Consider the following 23,869-nt stretch of genomic DNA (forward strand, 5'->3'; position numbering starts at 1 on the left):
CTGTCTAGTAGTCTCTTAAACTTCACTAGTGTATCTGCCTCCACCACTGACTCAGGCAGTGCATTCCACGCACCAACCACCCTCTGAGTAAAAAACCTTCCTCTAATATCCCCCTTGAAATTCCCACCCCTTACCTTAAAGCCATGTCCTCTTGTATTGAGCAGTGGTGCCCTGGGGAAGAGGCACTGGCTATCCACTCTATCTATTCCTCTTATTATCTTGTACACCTCTATCATGTCTCCTCTCATCCTCCTTCTCTCCAAAGAGTAAAGCCCTAGCTCCCTTAATCTCTGATCATAATGCATACTTTCTAAACCAGGCAGCATCCTGGTAAATCTCCTCTGTACCCTTTCCATAGCTTCCACATCCTTCCTATAGTGAGGTGACCAGAACTGGACACAGTACTCCAAGTGTGGCCTAACCAGAGTTTTATAGAGCTGCATCATTACATTGCGACTCTTAAACTCTATCCCTCGACTTATGAAACCGTGAAACATCATATAGAATTCAAATTGTAAGAAAGAAGATATTTATTTTATGTGCCAAGTACTACATGAATTATTTGTATACAATGCCTATAAAAGTATTCATCCCCCTTGGAAGTTTTCATGTTTTATTGTTTTCAACATTGAATCATAGTAGATTTAATTTGGCATTATTTTACACTGATCAACAGAAAAAAGACTTTTGTGTCAAAGTGAAAACAGATCTCTAGCAAGTGATCTAAATTAATTACAAATATAAAACACAGAACAATTGATTGCATAATTACTCACCCCTTTCAAGTCAGTATCAGTTGGTAGCAATCACAGCCTCGAGTCTGTGTGGATAGGCCTCTATCAGCTTTGCTGATCTGGACACTGCAATTTTCCCCCATTCTTCTGTACAAAACTGTTGAAACTCTGAAAGATTGAACAGCCCTTTTCAAGTTCACCCACAAATTCACAATTGGATTGAGGTCTGGACTCTGACTTGGCCACTCCAGGGCATTAATTTTGTTTTTAAACCATTCCTGGTTAGCTTGACTTTATGCTTGGGATCATTGTCTTGCTGGAAAACATCTTCTCCCAAGTCACAGTTCTCTTGCAGGCTGTGTCAGGTTTTCTTCCAGGATTTCCCTGTATTTTGCTGCATTCATTTTACCCTTTACCTTCACAAGCCTTCCAGGGCCTGCTGCAGTGAAGTATCCCCACAGCTTAATGTAGCCACCACCATGCTTCACAGTATGGTGTGTTTTTGATGATATGTGATGTTTGGCTTATGCCAAACATAGCGTTCAGTGTGATGGCCAAGGAGCTCAATTTTGGTTTCTTCAGACCATAGGACCTTTTTCCAGCTGACTTCAGAGTCTTCCACATGCCCTCTGGCTTTCTCTTTGCCACTCTCCCATAGAGATGCGACTGATGAAGCACCAGGGCAACAATTGTTGTATGCGCAGTCTCTCCCATGTCAGCCACTGAAGCTTGTAACTCCTCCAGAGTTGTCATAGGTCTCTTGGTGGCCTCCCTCACTAGTCCTCTTATTGCATCGTCACTCAGTTTTTGAGGACAGCCTACTCTAGGCAGATTTACAGCTTTGCCATATTCTTTCCTTTTCTTGATGATTGGCTCCAAGGGATATTCAGTGACTTGGAAATGTTCTTGTATCCATCTCCTGACTTGGGCCTTTCAGTAACCTTTTCATAGAGTTGCTTGGAGCATTCTTTTGACTTCATGGTGTATTTTTTGCCAGGGTACTGACTCACCAGTTACAGATGTATTTTTACTACAATTAACTAAAGCACCTCGACTGCACACAGTGATCCACATTTAACTATTTATGTTACTTCTAAAACCAGTCGGCTGCACCAGTGATGATTTGGTGTGTCAGATTAAAGGGGGAGAATACTTGTGCAATCAATTATTTTGTATTTTATATTTGTAATTCATTTAGGTCACTTTGTAGAGATCTCTTTCACTTTGACACAAAAGAGTCTTTTTCTGTTGATCAGTATCAAAAAAAGCCAAGTTAAGTACACTGTGATCCAATGTTGTAAAACGATGAAACATGAAAACTTCCAAGGGGGCTGAATGCTTTTTATAAGTAAGTGAGGTTGATTCCGTATTCACTTATGAAACAAAGGTTATCCATAGTATGATGATTGCAAACTGAGGGTAATTATTTGTTTGCATTTTTTATGATTTATTAAAATTTGTGTAATTTGAATCATGAGCATGATTTCAAAATTAGTCTTTGACTTTAATCTTAATCTCTAAGGAACTATTTGGATAGTACTCACCCCGGAATTGGAGATTTAAATTAGGGAATCACATGAACCTGTACAGAATTACTCTTTGCATCAGAAATCCAATACACTCTTCCATCCACTAGGCTTTTAATACTATAAATATGTCATAATAAATCCCTTAGATACAAGAACACCATGACAGAGAGATTCTGGGATGGACAGAATGTCTAAGACAAGAGGAGATACAAGAAACTGTGCAAGAATCGGAAGAGAAGCTGAAAAGAGAAGAACAACAACACAGGTTGGAGTTAAAAGTGGAGAAGCTCAGGGAAAGTAAGGGTATATATTTATTTTATTAATATTTGCAGTAAAATGGAAGATACCCAAGGGATTGACTAAATCCTGGCTTCTAAAAAAATGTTTTACTAGATTATTTTAAAATTTAATGGATAATATTCATGTAAGGTTATCTCTTAATTCTGCAATTGTGTCATTGCCAGCTCCAAGTGAGTAATCCTAGGTTTCATACTTTATATAACAGATATGCAATATGCTACCTTCCCAAAATTTTCATGAAGTAACATCTGTGAATCTTGTATTTCATTCCTGCAATTGTTAGTTCTCTTAAAGAGAAAACAATGTGTTTGGTTCCTTTTACTCCTATAACCATTCAGAGCACTGAATGCAATGTGCAGTCACCTCATTGTGTAGCACGGAAATAAAAGTCAGTTTGCAAAATCAAACTGCTTGAGGCACTGATTGGTCATCCCTTGGATAGTACATGGAAGTGAATATAGAAGGGAGACATTCAGATTTTAAAGATGGGTCAAAAGAACCTATTCTGAAAATTGTTTTTCAAGGTAAAACAAAATAAATTTATATAATGTTTTAAAGATTTTGGCAAATTGTATACTTTGTGCATATTCAGTGTGCTCCTGTAAATTGTTTTATGATATCCTATGTGACATCCTATAAGGTTGCTGCTGTAGATAACATAGAACACTACATTATATGTTCATTTTTTTAGACCACATTATTTTCAAGAGGTAAATGTTGCATCAAATATAGAGACAGATCTGAATTTGCTACTGATATATCCTCACTCATGCCACTACCAGAGATTCTGCTGATATGTGTTTGAGGATATTTTGATCTTTCTGAATTAGACCATAAGACAAAGGAGCAGAAGTCTGCCATTCGGCCCATCGAGTCTGCTCCGCCATTTTATCATGAGTTGATCCATTCTCCCATTTAGTCCCACTCCCCCGCCTTCTCACCATAACCTTTGATGCCCTGGCTACTCAGATACCTGTCAATCTCTGCCTTAAATACACCCAATGACTTGGCCTCCACTGCTGCCTGTGGCAACAAATTCCATAGATTCACCACCCTCTGACTAAAAAAATTTTTTCTCATTTCTGTTCTGAATGGCGCCCTTCAATCCTTAAGTCATACCCTCTCGTACTAGGCTCCCCCATCATGGGAAACAACTTTGCCACATCCACTCTGTCCATGCCTTTCAACATTTGAAATGTTTCTATAAGGTCTCCCCTCATTCTTCTAAACTCCAAGGAATACAGTCCAAGAGCAGACAAACGTTCCTCATATGTTAACCCTCTAACCCTCTCATTCCCGGAATCATTCTAGTGAATCTTCTGTGTACCCTCTCCAACGTCAGCACATCCTTTCTTAAATAAGGAGACCAAAACTGCCCACAGTACTCCAAGTTAGGTCTCACCAGTGCCTTATAAAGCGTCAACATCACATCCTTGCTCCTATACTCTATTCCTCTAGAAATGAGTGCCAACATTGCATTCGCCTTCTTCACTACCGACTCAACCTGGAGGTTAACCTTAAGGGTATCCTGTACGAGGACTGTACCATTGCATCTCAGAACTTTGAATTCTTTCCCCATTTAAATAATAGTCTGCCCATTTATTACTTCTGCCAAAGTGCATAACCATACACTTTCCAACATTGTACTTCATTTGCCACTTCTTTGTCCATTCTTCCAATCTATCCAAGTCTCTCTGCAGACTCTCCGTTTCCTCAGCACTACCGGCCCCTCCACCTATCTTCATATCGTCAGCAAACTTAGCCACAAAGCCATCTATTCCATAATCCAAATCGTTGATGTACAATGTAAAAAGAAGTGGCCCCAACACGGACCCCTGTGGAACACCACTGGTAACCGGCAGCCAACCAGAATAGGATCCCTTTATTCCCACTCTCTGTTTCCTGCCAATCAGCCAACGTTCTATCCACGTATGTAACTTTCCCGTAATTCCATGGGCTCTTATCTTGTTAAGTAGCCTCATGTGTGGCATCTTGTCAAAGGCCTTCTGAAAATCCAAATATACAACATCCACTGCATCTCCCTTGTCTAGCCTACTGGTAATTTCCTCAAAAAATTGTAATAGGTTTGTCAGGCAGGATTTTCCTTTAAGGAATCCATGCTGAGTTCTGCCTATCTTGTCATATGCCTCCAGGTACTCTGTAACCTCATCCTTGACAATCGACTCCAACAACTTCCCAACCACCGATGTCAAGCTAACAGGTCTATAATTTCCTTTTTGCTTCCTTGCCCCCTTCTTAAATAGCGGAGTGACATTTGCAATCTTCCAGTCCTCTGGAACCATGCCAGAATCTATCGACTTTTGAAAGATCATCGCTAATGCCTCCGCAATCTCCACAGCTACTTCCTTCAGATCACGAGGGTGCATTCCATCTGGTCCAGGAGATTTATCTACCTTTAGACTATTCAGCTTCCTGAGTACTTTCTGTGTCGTAATTGTGACTGCGCACACTTCTCTTCCCTGCCACCCTTGAGTGTCTGGTATACTGCTGATGTCTTCCTCAGTGAAAACTGATGCAAAATACTCATTCAGTTCCTCCGCCATCTCCTTATCTCCCATTACAATTTCTCCATCATCATTTTCTATCGATCCTATATCTACTCTCACCTGTCTTTTACTCTTTATATACTTGAAAAAGCTTTTAGTATCCTCTTTGATATTATTTTCTAGCTTCCTTTCATAGTTAATCTTTTCCCTCTTAATGACCTTCTTAGTTTCCTTTTGTAAGGTTTTAAAAACTTCCCAATCCTCTGCCTTCCCACTAATTTTTGCTTCCTTGTATGCCCTCTCCTTTGCTTTAACTTTGGCTTTGACTTCTCTTGCCAACCACAGTTGCTTCCTTTTTCCATTCAAAAATTTCTTCATTTTTGGAGTATACCTGTCTCGCATCTTCCTCACTTCTCGCATAAACTCCAGCCACTGCTGCTGTGCCGTCTTTCCCGCCAGTGCCCCTTTCCAGTCAACTTTGGCCAGTTCCTCTCTCATGCCACTGTAATTTCCTTTACTCTACTGAAATACTGTCAAGTCAGATTTCGGCTTTTCTTTTTCAAATTTCACAGTGAACTTAATCATGTTTTGATCACTGCCTCCTAAGGGTTCCTTCACCCCAATCTCTCTAATCACCTCCGGTTCACTACACAATACCCAATCCAGTACAGCCGATCCCCTAGTGGGCTCAATAACAAGCTGTTCTAAGAAGCCATCTTGCAGACATTCTACAAATTCTCTCTCTGGAGATCCAGTGCTGACCTGATTTTCCCAATCTATTCGCATGTTAAAATCCCCCACAATTATCATAACACTGCCCTTCTGACAAGCCTTTTCTATTTCCTGTTGTAATTTGTAGTCCACATCCCTACAGCTGTTCGGAGGCCTATAAATAACTGCCATCAGGGTCCTTTTACCCTGCAATTTCTTAGCTCAACCCATAAAGATTCTGCACCTTCCGATCCTATATCACCTCTTTCTAATGATTTAATATCATTTCTTACCAATAAAGCCATGCCTCCCCCTCTGCCTACCGTCCTATCCTTCCGATACACCGTGTATCCTTGGACGTTCAGCTCCCAGAGGCATGCATCCTTTAGCCAGGTCTCAGTGATGGCCACAATATCATACCTGCCAATCTGTAGCTGTACAACAAGATCATCCACCTTATTCCTTATGCTGCGTGCATTTAAGTATAACACCTTAAAGACCAGTATTTGATACTTTTCGCTTTGATTTCATTGCAACTTTATTGCACTGCAACTCATCCCAATGGCTACAAATTTGCCCCATCACCTGCCTGTCTTTCCTGACATCTTTACTGCTCACTATTTTAGATGTATTTCTGTTTTCCCCTTCCTCTGCTCTGTCATTCCAGTTCCCATCCCCCTGCCAAATTAGTTTAAACCCTCCCTAACAGCTCTATTAAACTATCCCGCCAGGATATTGATCCCCTTCCTAAGTCCTGGTTTCTGACCAGGTTTTGAATGACACTCAGGCTGCCCCTCAGCAGTTGAACTTTACCCAATACCAATGAGCTTTTCTCCACCCTGTTATCTCTTCACTGTCTTCTGTCCACCCCTGCTCCAAGCTCCTTCCACCAAGATCCTGCATAAATCCAGATACTCTTTCCCCCTTTAGTACCACCCCCCCAATCTTATCCCATCTTCTAGGTGATATTTATCCACTCTCCTGTCTAATGTCTTCCTTTATCATTCTCCCAAGATGACAGATCGCAGTGGAAAAATCTAGAGTATGGTTTGGAATGCAGGACTAGGATGTGCTTTTTTTTGTCTTTACAATGCTTTGGATATTCTGCATTGTAGAATATGGATTTTTATGGCCTCCCTAAAAACTGGCACGAAAATACAACTCAAATTTATAGACCTAAAAAATGATAACTGATAAAATATGATAAACAATGTGAAATGGTAGCAAAATTAGTTTAAACTGGAGCAGGAATTAAGTAAAATTAGTAAAGAAAAACAAGGGGCTAATAATGGTAGGTGGAGGATCGGTGATGAGAATCCCTCTACACAGCCAAGACAGTGGAGTCTAACAACAGGGAACACCAGGCAAAGATCTTTTTAAAAAAAAAACCCGAGGGGCATTTTTTTTTAAAGCAGGATGGTGGGTATAGGGAGTGAGCTGCTCGAGGAAGGGTACAATGACAATGTTTAAAAGACATGTAAACAGGTACGTGGATAGAGAAGGTTTACTGGGATATGGGCCAAAAAGCAGGGAAATGAGAGTAGCACAGGTAGACATCTTGGTAGGCATTGATGAGTTGGGCTGAAGAACCTGTTTCTGTTTTATTTATGATTTAAGTTACATAGCATAAAAATAGGCCATTCAACTCACCACATCAATGGCAACCTGTGGGCACCCATTTGTATTAATCCCACTTCTCACAATTCTCACAATTGACCTACAGCTTTCTGTACTGTGGAACTCAAGTGCTGAGTTAAAAATTAAATTCTATCATCAACAGTTTCCACCACTGCTCAAACAGTTTAGGATTATGAAGACACCTAGTCCTCTTTTATTGTCATTTAGTAATGCATGCATTAAGAAATGATACATTATTTCCTCCGGTGTGATATCACAAAACACAGGACAGACCAAGACTGAAAAAACTGACAAAACCACATAATTATAACATAGAGTTACAACAGTGCAACAATACCGTAACTTGATGAAGTCCATGAGCACAGTAAAGTTCAAGGTTTTTCAAATGTCCCACATCTCACAGAGACGGGAGAAGGAAGAAAAACTCTCCCTGCCATGCCGACCACAATTCGACTCTGAGTCATCTGAAAACCTCGAGCTCTGATCAGCCTTCCGACACCGAGTACTGAGCGCCATCTCTGTCCGAACGATTCGACCTCCTTCTCGGTCGCCAAAAGCAGGCAAGGCCGGGGATTTTGAGGCCTACCCTCCGAAAGATTCCCGACCACACAGTAACGACAGCAACGAACGGGCGTTTCAGAAATTTCTCCAGATGTTCCTCTATGCTTTCATGTCCATTCTCCATTAAATCAGAATTGTCCACGGCCCCTATTTAACAGATACGATATCATTTTTCACCGGAGGGCTGCGCACACGCAGGCGCGCCACCATCTTCTCCTCCCGCCTTTACTCCTGGTATTTACCATCTCCTGGGCAAAGAAGCTTCCTTCCTCAAATCCCCTCCAAATGTCTTGCCCCTTACACTAAGTCTATGGCCTTTAGTTTTATCTAACATTGATATGTGGAAATGTTTCCTGCATTTTACCCAATCCATACCTTTCACAAATTTTATCCACTTTGATCATGACCCTTGTGTTAACCTCCATTGTTCCAAGGAACACAGATCTAGCTTCTCAAGTCTCCCCTCGTAACTGAACTGCTCAATACAAGCTACATCATAGTGAATCTTCTAAGCATCCTCTCCAGAAGTGTCTCATCTTCCTATATATAGTATGGGGACAGAACCTTAGGGAGTACTCCAGTTGAGGTGTGACCAATGTTTTATAAAGTTGAAACATAATCTACCTGCTCTTGTATTTAATGAGGACTAAAGGTTAGACCATACAATAAGGAGCAGAATTTGGCCATTTGACCCATAGAGTCTGCTCTGTCATTCAATCATGGCTGATCCTTTTCTTCCCTCCTCAACCCCATTCCTCGGCCTTCTCCCTGTAACCTTTGATGCCGTGTCCAGTCATGAACCTATCAATCTCTGTCTTAAATACACCCAATGACATGGCCTTCACAGCTGCTTGTAGTAACAAATTCCAGTAATTCACCACCTTCTGGCTAAAGAAATATCTCCGCATCTCTGTTTTAAATGGACGCCTCTATACTGAAGCTGTGCCCTCTTGTCCTAGATTTCCCCTCCGTGGGAAACATCCTTTCCACATCGACTCTGTCAAAGCCTTACAACATTTGAAAGGTTTTCTTGAAATCCCCCCCACCCATCCTTCTAAATTCCAGCGAGTACAGACCCAGAGCCATCAAACATTTCTTGTATAGTAACCCTTTTATTCCCAGAATCATCCTTGTGAACCTCCTCTGGACCATCTCCAATGCCAGCACATCCTTTTTCAGATGAGCCCAAAACTGTTCACAATACTCAAGGTGAGGCCTCAGTGCCTTTATAAGGTCTCAGCACCACATCCCTGCTCTGTATTCTAGACCTCTTGAAATGAATGCTAGCATTGTATTTGCATTCCTCACCACTGACTCAACCTGCAAGTTAAACTGTAGGGTATTCTGCATGAGGACTCCCAAGTCCCTTTGCATCTCAGATTTTTGGATTTTCTCCCCATTTTTAAAAAAATAGTCTGCACATTCATTTCTACTACCATAGTGCATGACCATGTATTTTCCAACATTGTATTTCATTTGCCACTCTCATGCCCATTCTCCTAATCTGTCCAAGTCCTTCTTCAGTCTACCTTTTTCCTCAACACTACCTGCCCCTCCACCAATCTTCATATCATCAGCAAACTTGGCAACAAAGCCATCTATTCCATCATCTAATTCATTGATATACAGCATAAAAAAAGCAGTCCTAACACTGACCCCTGTGGAACACCACTAGTCATTCGCAGCCAACCAGAAAAAGATACTTTTATTCCCACTTGCTGCCTCCTACCAATCAGCCAATGCTCTAATCATGTTAGTAACTTTTCTATAATACCATGGGCTCCTAACTTGGTAAGCAGCTAATGTGTTGCACCTTGTCAAAGGCCTTCTGAAAGCCCAAGTATACAATATCCATTGCATCCCCTTTATCTACCCTACTTGTAACCTCCTCAAAGAATTCCAACAGACTCATCAGGCAAGATTTTCCCTTAAGGAAACCATGCTGACTTTGTTCTGTGGCACCAAGTACTCAATAACCTCATCCTTAACAATTGGCACCAACATCTTCCCAACCACTGAGGTCAGGCTAGCTGGTCTATAATATCTTTTCTGCTGCCTTCCTCCCTTCTTAAAGAGTGGAGTGACATTGGCAGTCCTCCAGTCCTCTGGCACTATGCCAGAGTCCAATGATTTTTGAACGATCATTGCTAATGCCTCTGCAACCTAAGACCACCCATCACACGATGAACCACTCCACTATTCACTTTACTTTAGATACTTTATTGATCCCAAAGGAAATCACAGTGTCACAGTGGCATTACAAGTGCACAGATATAAATATTGGAAGAGAAGTAGAAAGGATGAAAAATAAGTTGCCACAAACAGCCTAACAGGAGGGAGTCATATGCAATTGTACTGAACCTGTCTCCTATATCCGCACCGAATCATTCACGTGTATTACAAGTACTTGTTCCTGTGGAACATCATAAGTCACTAACATCTAAATACAAAAACAGTTATCTACCATCATTCTGTATCTCCCATCACCAAGCCAATTTTGGTTCCCATTTACTAACTTTTGGATCTCATGGGTGTTGACCACTGGTGGGGGGTGGAGTGGTAATCAAGCTCTGAAAATCCCTTTTAAAGCACTGGTTAGGTCTGATAGGATAGTTCAATTGTTTTATTTCAAGTAAACAATCTTTCAGAGTAATGCAACTTAATAGATATATGTTGAATCAAATCAGTATAATCATATGTTGCTTAATTAGTATAAATGTACTTCCCGCATAGGTTATTCATGGAAGTCAGATCTAAAATTCAGATGGAGATAATGACACTACCGGTGCCAAATATTGTTTTGAGACTCCTGGTACATTGATATTGTTGTTCGTCCTTCGTAGTCGACGATGACCATGGCTTCAAAGTCAAATGGGAGATTGGTGGCTGTGGGTCCGGAGGTGACTGATGAGGCCAATCCGGGCCCTGAAGGCTCGCCCACATGTGGGACACAAGTGGGTGGGTGCTGTCGTGGCAGTGGATGCCGCTTGGGCCTTGCGCACAGCACGCTTTCGTTGTGCCTCGATGATGCGCCTGACTTCAGTTGCACGGGCTCCTGTGGTGATCTTGCTGCGCCAAGCTGGACGGTCGAGGGCAAGCGTCTCCCACGTGTTGATGTCGACACCCAGGCCTTTGAGGGACGCTTTCAGGCAGTCTTTGTAACGTTTCTTCTGCCCACTGACTGAGCGCTTGCCCTGACACAGTTCTCCGTACAGCAGCTGCTTAGGCAATCGGCTGTCTGGCATTCTGACCACATGTCCAGCCCACCTGGCTTGGGCTTTCAGCAGGAGGGTGTAGACGCTGCAGAGCCCAGCTCGTTCCAGGATTTCCGTGTTGGGGACTTTGTCCTGCCACCTGATGTGGAGGAGTCTGCGGAGACAACTCAGGTGAAAATGGTTGAGCTGTTTGGCGTGTCTGCTGAATGTAGTAGGAAATCCATGCAAGACTGTATTTTCAGCATTAGCAATCTACAGAAATTGCTTTGACTACTGCTTACTGAATCAAATTTTTGCTTCAAAATCACCTTCTCAGACATGACCTTAGCAGTGAACCAGGCCCTTCCAAGAGTTTTGAAAAGGCTTCTTAGTTAGAAGTGCCACTGCTACAGGATGACTCATGCTTTTACTGCACCATGGATACAGTGATTCAAAGATGGAGATTGCACTTGACTGATGTGTGAAGCAAAGGAATTCAGTCCTTGCTACAGGCACTAAGTTTAATAATAGACTGCAGCTAAATAGTTACATAGTATAATCGTGGTTAGGCAACATGACAGTTATAATGTAAATCAGGAAGACAGGCATTGAAGTGAATTCCCTTGGGAAACTTCAATTGAATTTAAAAGAGACTAACTGATCTGATAATCTTCAACAAAAAAAAAGACACATAGGAAAAAAACTCCTGCTGTTTGCTATAAATAGCAAGTGGAAGCTGCTGCTGCTGTGAGCTGATGATATAAGCACAGACAGGCCAAGCACAAATTAAAGGCTTTGGGTAAGAAATGTAGGGGGGGGGCGGGGGGATGATGACTTTCTTTTAAAGACATCTAGCTGTAATAATCAGGATCTTGATTCTCATTATGATCGTGGAAGCAGAGATAATTAATGATTTCCAAAGAAATGAAATAAATGCAGAGCTATGGAAACTGAAATGAAGATTGGACTGAATAGATTGTTGTACAAGTTCAAGTTTATTGTCATCTACCTGTACATATACAACCAAATGAAACAATGTTTCTCTGAACCAGAGTGCACCCTCCACAAAACATATCATATCCCTGTAGCTTCGGTTTTTACTAATAACCAAAGATCTCCCTTTTTTCGCTTATTTCGGGGTATTAGGCAGGGATGTCCTCTTAGTCCGTTATTATTTGATATTGCCCTTGAACCTTTAACAATTGCTATTCGAGACTCACCTGATATTCTTGGTAATACTCGTGTGAATGAAATACATAAGTTATCATTATATGCAGATGATTTGCTATTGTATATTTCTAACCCTGAGAAATCCATTCCTGCTGTTTTATCCTTGTTGGCTCAGTTTAGTAACACACATCAAAGTTGCTGGTGAATGCAGTAGGCCAGGCAGCATCTCTAGGAAGAGGTACAGTTGACGTTTCAGGCCGAGACCCTTCGTCAGGACTATCTGAAGGAAGAGTGAGTAAGGGATTTGAAAGTTGGAGGGGGAGGGGGAGATCCAAAACGATAGGAGAAGACAGGAGGGGGAGGGATGGAGCCAAGAGCTGGACAGGTGATTGGCAAAAGGGGATACGAGAGGATCATGGGACAGGAGGTCCAGGAAGAAAGACAAGGGGGGGGGGACCCAGAGGATGGGCAAGAGGTATATTCGGAGGGACAGAGGGAGAAAAAGGAGAGTGAGAGAAAGAATGTGTGCATAAAAATAAGTAACAGATGGGGTACGAGGGGGAGGTGGGGCCTAGCAGAAGTTAGAGAAGTCGATGTTCGTGCCATCAGGTTGGAGGCTACCCAGACGGAATATAAGGTGTTGTTCCTCCAACCTGAGTGTGGCTTCATCTTTACAGTAGAGGAGGCTGTGGATAGACACGTCAGAATGGGAATGGGATGTGGAATTAAAATGTGCGGCCACTGGGAGATCCTGCTTTCTCTGGCGGACAGAGCGTAGATGTTCAGCAAAGCGGTCTCCCAGTCTGCGTCGGGTCTCGCCAATATATAAAAGGCCACATCGGGAGCACCGGACGCAGTATATCACCCCCATCGACTCACAGGTGAAGTGTTGCCTCACCTGGAAGGACTGTTTGGGGCCCTGAATGGTGGTAAGGGAGGAAGTGTAAGGGCCAGACCTAATCAGTTCCCCTCTACCACCACTCTGCTCCGTCTAGCGGAATTAGTCCTTACTCTTAATAATTTCTCCTTTGGCTCCTCCCACTTCCTCCAAACTAAAGGTGTAGCTATGGGCACCTGTATGGGTCCTAGCTATGCCTGCCTTTTTGTTGGGTTTGTGGAACAATCTATGTTCCGTGCCTATTCTGGTATCTGTCCCCCACTTTTCCTTCGCTACATCGACGACTGCATTGGCGCTGCTTCCTGCACGCATGCAGAACTAGTTGACTTTATTAACTTTGCCTCCAACTTTCACCCTGCCCTCAAGTTTACCTGGTCCATTTCTGACACCTCCCTCCCCTTTCTAGATCTTTCTGTCTCTGTCTCTGGAGACAGCTTATCCACTGATGTCTACTATAAGCCTACTGACTCTCACAGCTATCTGGACTATTCCTCTTCTCACCCTGTCTCTTGCAAAAACGCCATCCCCTTCTCACAATTCCTCCGTCTCCGCCGCATCTGCTCTCAGGATGAGGCTTTTCATTCTAGGACGAGGGAGATGTCTTCATTTTTTAAAGAAAGGGGCTTCCCTTCCTCCACTATGAACTCTGCTCTTAAACGCATCTCCCCCATTTCATGTACACCTGCTCTCACTCCATCCTCCCGCCACCCCACTAGGAATAGGGTTCCCCTGGTCCTCACCTACCACCCCACCAGCCTCCGGGTCCAACATATTATTCTCCGTAACTTCCGCCACCTCCAACGGGATCCCACCACTAAGCACATCTGTCCCTCCCCCCCTCTCTCTGCATTCCGCAGGGATCGCTCCCTACACAACTCCCTTGTCCATTCGTCCCCCCCATCCCTCCCCACTGATCTCCCTCCTGGCACTTATCTGTTTAAGCGGAACAAGTGCTACACATGCCCTTACACTTCCTCCCTCACCACCACTCAGGGCCCCAAACAGTCCTTCCAGGTGAGGCAACACTTCACCTGTGAGTCGACGGGGGTGATATACTGCATCCGGTGCTCCCGATGTGGCCTTTTATATATTGGTGAGACCCGACGCAGACTGGGAGACTGCTTTGCTGAACATCTACGCTCTGTCCGCTAGAGAAAGCAGGATCTCCCAGTGGCCACACATTTTAATTCCACATCCCACTCCCATTCTGACATGTCTATCCACGGCCTCCTCTACTGTAAAGATGAAGCCACACTCAGGTTGGAGGAACAACACCTTATATTCCATCTGGGTAGCCTCCAACCTGATGGCATGAACATCGACTTCTCTAACTTCCGCTAGGCCCCACCTCCCCCTCGTACCCCATCTGTTACTTATTTTTATGCACACATTCTTTCTCTCACTCTCCTTTTTCTCCCTCTGTCCCTCTGAATATACCTCTTGCCCATCCTCTGGGTCCCCCCCCCTTGTCTTTCTTCCCAGACCTCCTGTCCCATGATCCTCTCATATCCCTTTTTGCCAATCACCTGTCCAGCTCTTGGCTCCATCCCTCCCCCTCCTGTCTTTTCCTATCATTTTGGATCTCCCCCTCCCCCTCCAACTTTCAAATCCTTTACTCACTCTTCCTTCAGATAGTCCTGACGAAGGGTCTCGGCCTGAAACGTCGACTGTACCTCTTCCTAGAGATGCTGCCTGGCCTGCTGCGTTCACCAGCAACTTTGATGTGTGTTGCTTGAATTTCCAGCATCTGCAGAATTCCTGTTGTTTGGCTCAGTTTAGTAATTTTTCTGGTTATAAATTATAAACAGCATGCTGACCTATTGATGTGACCTCAGTGGTGGCAGGATACTCTTTAGTCTTATAGCCCAAGGGAAGAAACTGTTAACCCAGTCTGGCAGTCCTCATCATGGAAACATAGAAAACCTACAGCACAATACAGGCCCTTTGGCCCACAAAGCTGTGCCGAACATGTCCTTACCTTAGAAATTACCTAGGGTTACCCATAGCCCTCTATTTTTCTGAGCTCCATATACCTGTCCAGGAGTCTCTTAAAAGACCCTATCGCCTCCGCCACCGTTGCCAGCCGCCCATTCCACATACACACCTCTCTCTGTGTCTTGATGCTTCTGTACCCCCTTCCTGATGGTAGTGGATTATAGAGATTGTGGAATGGGTTGTGGGGATCATCAACAATTCTTTGGGCCCTTCACCTGCAATGCTTCCAGTAAATGTTATACAGAAGTAGGAGGGACGGGAGACCTTGGTGATCCTCTTGGCGGTTTTTACTGTCTTCTGTAGGGTCTTATGGTCTGATGCCTTTCAGCCTTCATGCTACACAATGATGCAGCCAGACAGGACATTCTCAATGGTGCTCCTGTACAAACCTGTCAGAATGGGGGCAGGAAGCCTTGCACACCTCATTCTCCTCAGAAACTGGACACTGCTGTGATTTCTTGACTAGTGTGGAAATGTTGTGGTACAGGTTAGATCATCCGTTATATGCACACAAAGGAACTTTGTGTTCATTGTCCCAAAAAAGAAAGAAGAGATCAAGCTGCACAGAATAAAATATCATGCCCTTATTTTAATCTTGAGATGAGATGGTGATCTGGTCACTCCAAGTTTATCCAAAAGGGCCCAAAGATCCTAAAGCTCCATGCAATTAGTTCTTAAATGATTCCAGAATTGAAACATAGAACACTACAGCACAGAATTGAAACATAGAACACTACAGCACAGAAAGGGGCTCTTCAGTCCATGAATTTGTCTCAAACTACTTTAGCTAATGACACTTAATATTACCTGCTTGTATAGGGCCCATATCCCTCCATTCTCTGCATATTCATTTGCCTATCTCAGGTCTCCTACGTGTCTCATCATTATCAATACCTCTCATGATTTTAGATATCTCCAAGGGCCCCATCAGCCTTCTGAGCTCAGGGAGGAAGAAGTCCCACCTGTCCAGCCTCTCCTTTAATCATATTGTCTATATAATCCAGTCCCAGTAACATCCTTGTTGATCTTTTTTGCATCCTTTCTAGCTTATTGACATTATGCCTACTGGTGGGAAACAGTGCTCCAAGTGTGGTTTCATCAACGTCTTGTATATAATATTTGCTTCATGAGGTCCTAACACTTGTACTCAATGCTCTGACTGATGAAGGCAAGCATGAAACCCCATGATATGCCTTATGACCACCAGCACCTCTATTGTAAAATGCATGTGCTCCAATGCATCATCAGTCATTTTTTTAAAATTCTATAATTTCCATGATTTTTCCCACCGTAAATACAAATGATAAATATTCATTTAATAACTCACCCATTTATTATGGGTCCATACATAGACAACCATATCATTCATCAAAAGGATCTTTCCTTAGTTCCCTTTTCACAGTTCTTAGATTCTTCTTTATCTTATCTGTCAAATCTATCTCTTGTCCTCTGCTTTACTGATTTCCCTCTTATGTCTACTCCTAATTCTTTTGAACTCTCAAGGGCTTTGCTTTATCATAGCTGCCCATACTTAACATATACCTCTTTTTTCTTTCCCCCAGATCATTGTCACACTAGCCCTCATCAATCAAGGTTCCCTCATTCTGCTAGCCATGCCTTTCTCTCTAACCAGATGTGCTGCCCTGATCCCTTCCCCCATTTCATTTTCAAAAGCCTCACACTTGCCAGACTTCCCTTTACCTGCAAGCAGCCTCTCCCAGTCAATCCTTATAAGTTCTTGCCTACTGCCCTCAAAATTTACCTTGCCTCAGTTTAGGATTGTGGACCAGTCCTGCCTCTTTCTGTAGTCATTTTGAAACTAATAGGATTATGGTCACTGAACATTGAACAGTACAGCACAGTACTAGGCCCTTCAGCACACAATATTGTGCTGAACTAATTAAACAGGTAACTAATGCCCATATTCCTTCATTCTTTGTACATTCATGTAAGCTTAAACCCATCTGTCATATTTATGTCCACTACCAGAACTGGCAGCATATTTCAGGTACCTACCAGTTGGTTTATTTTGTTTAAACTTGCCCCCCTCACCTTAATTGCTGTAATATTAGACATTTCAACCTGAAGAAAAGGGTATCAGCTGTCTGACTGTGCTTCGCATTATCTTATGAACCTCCATCAGGTCACCCCTCAGCCACTGCTTCTGCAGAGAAAATGACCCAAGTTTGTCCAACCTCTTATAGCACATCTAAGCAGCATTTTGGTAAACCTCCCCTCCAAGATATCCGAATTCTTCCTATAATAGGGTGACCAGAAATGAATGTAATACTCCATATGTGGCCTATCCAGTTTTATAAAGCTGCTGCATTACTTCTTGATTCTTAAACTTAGTGCATTGACTAATAAAGGCAAGCATGTCATGTGCTTTCTTTACCACAGTATCAAACTGTGAAGCCATTTTTAGGGAGCCATGGACTTGGATCCCTAGATGCCGCTAAACATCAGTGCTGTTAAGGGTCATTAACTGTGTACCACTCCTTCATATTTGATCTCCCAAAGTGGAGGACCTCACACTTGGCCGGATTGAACTCCATGTACTGTTAATGTGTGATATCTGACCTGATGATCTGCTGTATCCTTTAGCAGTCATCTTTGCCATCCACAATGCCACCAATCTTTGCATGGTCTGTAAACTTGCTAACCCAGCCATCTTCTTTTTCATCTAAGTCATGTATACCATACAGTGTAAGCAGCAGTCCTGCAGAATATCACTAGTCACAGATGTACTACTTAAGAAAACTTTTCAGGACATATTTAACAATTCTCCCTCCAAGCTCTTTGCACTATGGCAGTCCCAATCAATGTGAGGGAAGTTTAAATCACCTACTGCTATATCCTAATTATTCTTACGGTTATCAGTGATTTCCCTACTTATTTATTCTTGCAATTCTGTTGACCACTGGAGTCCTATAGTACCATCCCATCGAAGTAATAATTAACATATTCCTAAATTCCACCTACGTCGCCTCATTGAATCATCCTCCAAGAATATTCTTTGAGTATTGCCAAGTGGCTGAAGTTGAGAGGCTTTAGTTCTATCCGCTGTGCCACCTTCATTTTATTCATTAATTAAGCTCCGCCAATGCAAACAGAGCAACCCAATGGCTTTTAAAGATAAAAATAATGGTATCTTCCATTGAAATGGGTCTTTTCTAACAAGATCTTCAGTTTTGTCTACTTCATCTTTATATTTCTCAGGCTTTAATTGTATAGAGCCAGTTTAAAAACTGACCTGGCCTGTGGAGAGCTGAACGGGCCACTTGGTGACATTAGAGTGAATAACTTGCCCATCCCTCTCTGCCTGTCAGCTCTTCACAATAAGTATGATCAGAAAGTGGGGGATTAAGTTCAGGCTAGGCATGTAAGTTGCTAATAATTAATATGGTATTGTGCTGATGCTTAAAATAATCTTGCTAAAAATCTGGACTCCATTTTATTTCTATTTATAATAGCTGATATGTCTTGAGTTACAGTATATGGCATTTGTCCATTGGAAACAGGATAATAATTTTAGAGGAGAAAAGGAACAATGTAAGCATATGGAGTATGTTTTTTTTCAATCTATATTTCAACATACATATGCATTTTCAGTCCATCTCAGTGTTCCATGTTTCCATAGCCTTTAATCCACTTGCCCTATGGACCCAATTAAATCAAAACGCCAATTCTATTTAGAGTCTCTTCACAAATAGTGCACGTGGATATTTTTTATTGAAACAGTTTTAAAACTGAGTCACCTACGAACTGCCCAAGTAAGAAAATATTATGTTATTGTGCATCATTTCACATGTCCCATTAAAATTCCTCCTACATAATGAACAAAGTACATTTTTTATTGTTAGACTTTAATTTTAAACCTTTCCAAAAATATAAAAGTTAAAGCTTTTATTCCCACCCACAGTGTTATGCAACCAAAATCTATAATTCTATATTGAGAAACTGGCAACACTCCCAGGAATAACTGCTGGAGCTCCTTTTGCCATGTTTCGACTTGCTATTAACAGCAGAACCTGACAGAAATACATTAAAGTACTACTTTGCTGCAGGAACTGAGTTTAAGTTGTGTGGCTTTTGGAAGCTGAAATCAAATGAATAAATTAAGGCCATAGATGGGCACTTCAGATAACCAGGGTAACAAATTACAACTTTTAGCCTGCAAGTTATCAGTTGCTTATATCAAATGATATGCTTTCATTTGAAAACTCTTGTGTTTATTAACAACTGATATTAAATTTTGGTTCAAGTACAGTAAGAATTTTATTTAGACTTTTACAACTAGGGGCACAAAATGTTTGCAGACTGTGAACTTAGAAGGTGTTCTAAGCCTACTATTAGACACATCCTTGCCCAATTACAGCACTATGATATATTCTGGTCGTAGCTATCATTCTTTTTCTTTGAATAAATTTTAAATGTGCTTCAAATTAAATTTAAGCAGAAAGTGTTATGTTTGCACATTATGCTGCTTAGAAATGGTGATGAAGAAACTGATCATCTGAGACTTTCTTTTGGATTTACAGAATGGGAGCAGGAAGAGCAAGAAAGAAAAAGTGAGGAGAAAGAAAAAGAGAAAAAGAAAGGAACAAAATTAAGAGAAGAAGAACATGAAAACGCAGAAAAAATGGATGAAAGGCGTAAAAAAGAAATTCTGTTGGCAAAGATGCGAGAGATCGATGAAGAAACCAGTGGAAATTCCTTGTTTTCTCCACATGAAAATACTTCATACACATTTTCCATTGGCAACCACTCCCCAGAAAGATTACAGAAAAACAGGAACTTTCCAGAGTCGGGACAAACACCAGCAGAGACTTATGGTCGTAGAATCTACAAGGCCACAGATATAGGTAATGAGCTGAGCTTTGGTACGTATGCACCCTCCTTTGGGAAAGGAAATGGGAGACCTGGACTTGTTATTCAGAAGGGCAGTAACAAAGGGGAACAAACTAATGGTTATTTTGACATTCCTGTTAAAGACAAAAAGTCTAATTTGATAGATCAGTTGTTTGGTTCTGGGAGTGGTGTTAGATTCACCTCCAAGGAGGATGATGTACTATTGAATCCTATACAGAAGTCTAATTGGAATAGCAACCCCTTCCCTTGGGAAAAAACAAGCTTGCACACAAGGAAAAATGAGATGGGTGATCATGTCTTTACTGATGCTATCACCAGTTCCAATCGTCACCGCTCCAAGTACACCTCAGTGAAACCAGCCATAAAAGCAATTGATTCTCCTGAGGATGAAATAGAAGAGGTAGTATTGTGAAAACAGAAGTGTTATAATGTTATTTACATATGGAGCCTTCCCACAGAAAACAGTAATATATTCAACACTACATCTACAAACTTTCCAAAGTGAACTAACTCAGTGATTAGTTTAGCTCAGATTGTTAAAAGGTATTTGTATCAAAATATAAAATGTTTATCTTTGTTATTTAAAAGGTTTCTGAATTAATGATTTATATATGCCTGTCAATTGTAGGCATATTGATCCATTTTGTGAGTTTATAGTTTATTTTCTAAATTGGCCTGTATCCCACATTCACTCACAGTAAGCCTGTGGTAACATTTCTGTAGTCACATGATTCAATATCCTCTTGTCAACACCATCTTTGTCCATCTGCAAGGGATGACAAAACCATAGATGGCTCTCTGTTTTCAAGTGTTTCCATGAGCCTCTGATTAATTTTTAAATATTTCTATGATTTTTAGAAATTACCAACATTTATAAGTTTACTTAAATGCATATTTAAATTATAGCAATAATTAGATTATAATAATTAAAATAAAAGTTTGAGAAAATAGCCCACCTAAACTTCAATGTTTAATTAAATGACGTTATACTGGATACAGTAGATACAGCTACTGCAAAGCTGAGGGAACAGATGTGAAGTGAATCAAATCTCTCAGCTCAGGATAATATGGCATGCCCTTATATTCAATAGAATCCAAGGGTAGAATCAGAGTTAAAAGCACTGGCCTAGAAGTGTAGCGCCCATATGCCAGCCTTTCTCTGAACCCCTGGCTAGTGAGCTTCATCTGACCGATTGTTCTTTTGTTCCATTCTATGGAAAACGGTATTGGCTTCTATTCTTTCTCCTATTTTCATTTTTGTTGGATATTAGTTTTAAAGGTTTGCTGGTATCTGTTTGGCAATTATTTTAATTCCCCAGTTTTAATTGCCTCTGACTGTATATTGTAGGTTCACATTCACCTCTGCTCCATTGCTGAAATTTATAGCTCAGAGATATCCTGTGTCAATACAGTGATTTTTGTGTAGCATAATCTGTTCTGCTTTGGCCTCAAGGAGTCTCCTGCAGATCCCTGAAGAAGGGTTCTATCAAATGTGCTCTGATCAAGATGATTCTGTGCATCTCCACTCTGTCCACTTCAAAACTAACAGTAAGCTTAGGGAGACAAATCATCCTTTACGTGTTTTTCGGTGTTTGTGCCTTCTCTGGGTACAAGCTCTGATGTACCATCTAGGAAACCTATAATCTGAACAACGTTGTGTGGGTAGGGAAATGATGGAATAGAACCATGTCTGAAAACTGAAATAATCTGTTGCCAAGTTATAGCGAACAAATCAATAAGGATGCACTTATATTGTTATGAATCAATGGGTTCATTGGGATCTTACCATTTTGGGTTCAGGTCTGATTGCTATAGCAATATCTACTTGAAGGTTATATTCAAAACCTCCATAAATAATGTTAGGCATTTGAATTATTGAAGAAAATTGTAACTATTAATTCCAGAGCAGGTAACAGGGGAAATAAAAACGTTAGGGGAATTTTATACAATGACAAGTGGATACAAAAGACAATACAGATACATCAAATGAACAGTTTATTTGTCATAATAATTTCAATCACTATCCTATACTACATGGGTGAGATTAAGCAAATTTAACCCCTAATCAGTAAATTCTAGTTAACTCTGAATTGTTTGCCAGGTAATATGGTAGAGGCCACTGTGATATAAGGAGTATTTTAACTGAAAGCCTTCATTTAAATGAATGAATGAAAAAATATAGCTTGATCATCAGTTTCTCTGTTTCTCATCCCTTTTCTTGTGGTCTACGTATCAGTTGTAGTATAATGTATTTTCAAGGTGGAATAAACTTCCAATTGTTAGTTTGTTCTTAATATGAAATATTTAAGTTCACTGACCATTATATCACGCTATCTACAATAATATAGTGTTTTCTGGGTCTGTATCAGGAGAAAAGGATGACACCATTAATCAATTTTAATGCACAATTAGAAAGGGATTCTCTGCAGCCTTGTGATCCTGCTGATGATTATTTCCAATGTTTACTGTGCTCCTTCACTCCTGATACAATTCTTATAAAGTGAATAGACATTTGAAATACTTAATATATAACTTTCAAGACAATAAATAATTGTTATTTAGACCAAATGGATATATGAGGTAAAGAACAAGAGCAGAAAAATTTGCAATTTATATACTTTGAATTCCATGATTAATCATGTTGCATTTCCCAAAATGTTTCTTCAAAAGCATTTAATATACTTGTGTGAGATATGACTTTTGAGTAAAGATTTTTTTGACCTTTAATTTTAAAAAAATCATGCTATGTAGCACTTGCCATCAGGGTGGCCAACGGTGTAGCAAGCCATAATTGCTAGGAACTTGTTAGTAATTTTATTATTTTGATGTGGCATTTTCTAAAAATGATTATTGGAATATGAAGGTCTGTTAGATAAAGGGTTTGGCTTATTCCTCATTTAGCTGCTTAAAAATACAATTCAGAACAGTCTGATTTACTGCAAAATTTTACTTTTATCTTGGAGCACTTGCTGATTAGTTCCTAATGATGATTAAGTTTCCAAAACCGTTTGCCTGTTAATTACTGTACATATTGATTGTGCAATTTCCAGAGAATAGGTCAAGTAGTTATAAATGCCTATTTATTGCCACATTGTATTTTTATACAGTTTTAAACCATTTGTTAATTTCTGCTTACCTTACTGTTATGCTACATATTTGATCCTAAAAATAAAGTTCGGCTGTGAATTGTACTTGATAATTCCGTTGCCTACTTTGTTGTTCAAGCTAACTTTACCAAATAAATTAGACATTCCCTGAATGTAGAATTGCTTGTTCCACATAATGGAAATTACTATGAATTCAAGTACAGCATTAAACATTTTAACATCTCTGAAGATTCACTTTTGACCAAGAGTGACAATTCTATTATGTGAATGTCTATATTACCTCTGTTACTGTTGTTATAATTTTCCAAAGGGGATTGCATCCAAAGAGAATGAACACATGGACATTTCAAGGTCTTTTTCTGCTCATTGACTGACAGCACAAAAAAATGGTGTAACTGATTACCTGTTAAATCAGGAACCCATGACAAGATTTGTCACTTGTGGAAAAACAATGTACAATGCAACCTCTATACAAACTGATGAGCTGATGCTTACCTGGACTTGGATAGCCATTTTAAATTTTAAAAAATGGAAGTTGCAGCACTCACTGAACACCAACTAGAAACTATTTCAAATTGGTGTTAATCTTCCACAGAAGCAGTAGTTCTCAATAGAAGTAATCCAAAACCCATTGCTCCCTTAACTTATTATCA

General features: G+C 40.9%; 1 protein-coding gene across 2 annotated transcripts in view; it reads left to right on the forward strand.

Annotated features, from left to right (window-relative positions):
* The window catches only part of lca5 (lebercilin LCA5), a 100,455-nt gene extending 77,169 nt beyond the window's left edge, over positions 1-23,286 (forward strand). The window contains exons 7-8 of one of the 2 annotated variants that reach the window (XM_072250170.1): positions 2,410-2,566; positions 19,779-23,286. In XM_072250170.1, the coding sequence (XP_072106271.1) occupies positions 2,410-2,566; positions 19,779-20,521 (900 nt within the window). In that variant the 3' untranslated portion in view covers positions 20,522-23,286. The remainder of the gene's footprint in view (positions 1-2,409; positions 2,567-19,778) is intronic. The other variant, XM_072250175.1, reaches the window with a different exon arrangement.
* The last annotated feature ends 583 nt before the right edge of the window (positions 23,287-23,869 follow it).

The sequence above is a fragment of the Mobula birostris genome, chromosome 2 (genome assembly GCF_030028105.1).
Source record: "Mobula birostris isolate sMobBir1 chromosome 2, sMobBir1.hap1, whole genome shotgun sequence".
Lineage (NCBI taxonomy): Eukaryota > Metazoa > Chordata > Chondrichthyes > Myliobatiformes > Myliobatidae > Mobula > Mobula birostris.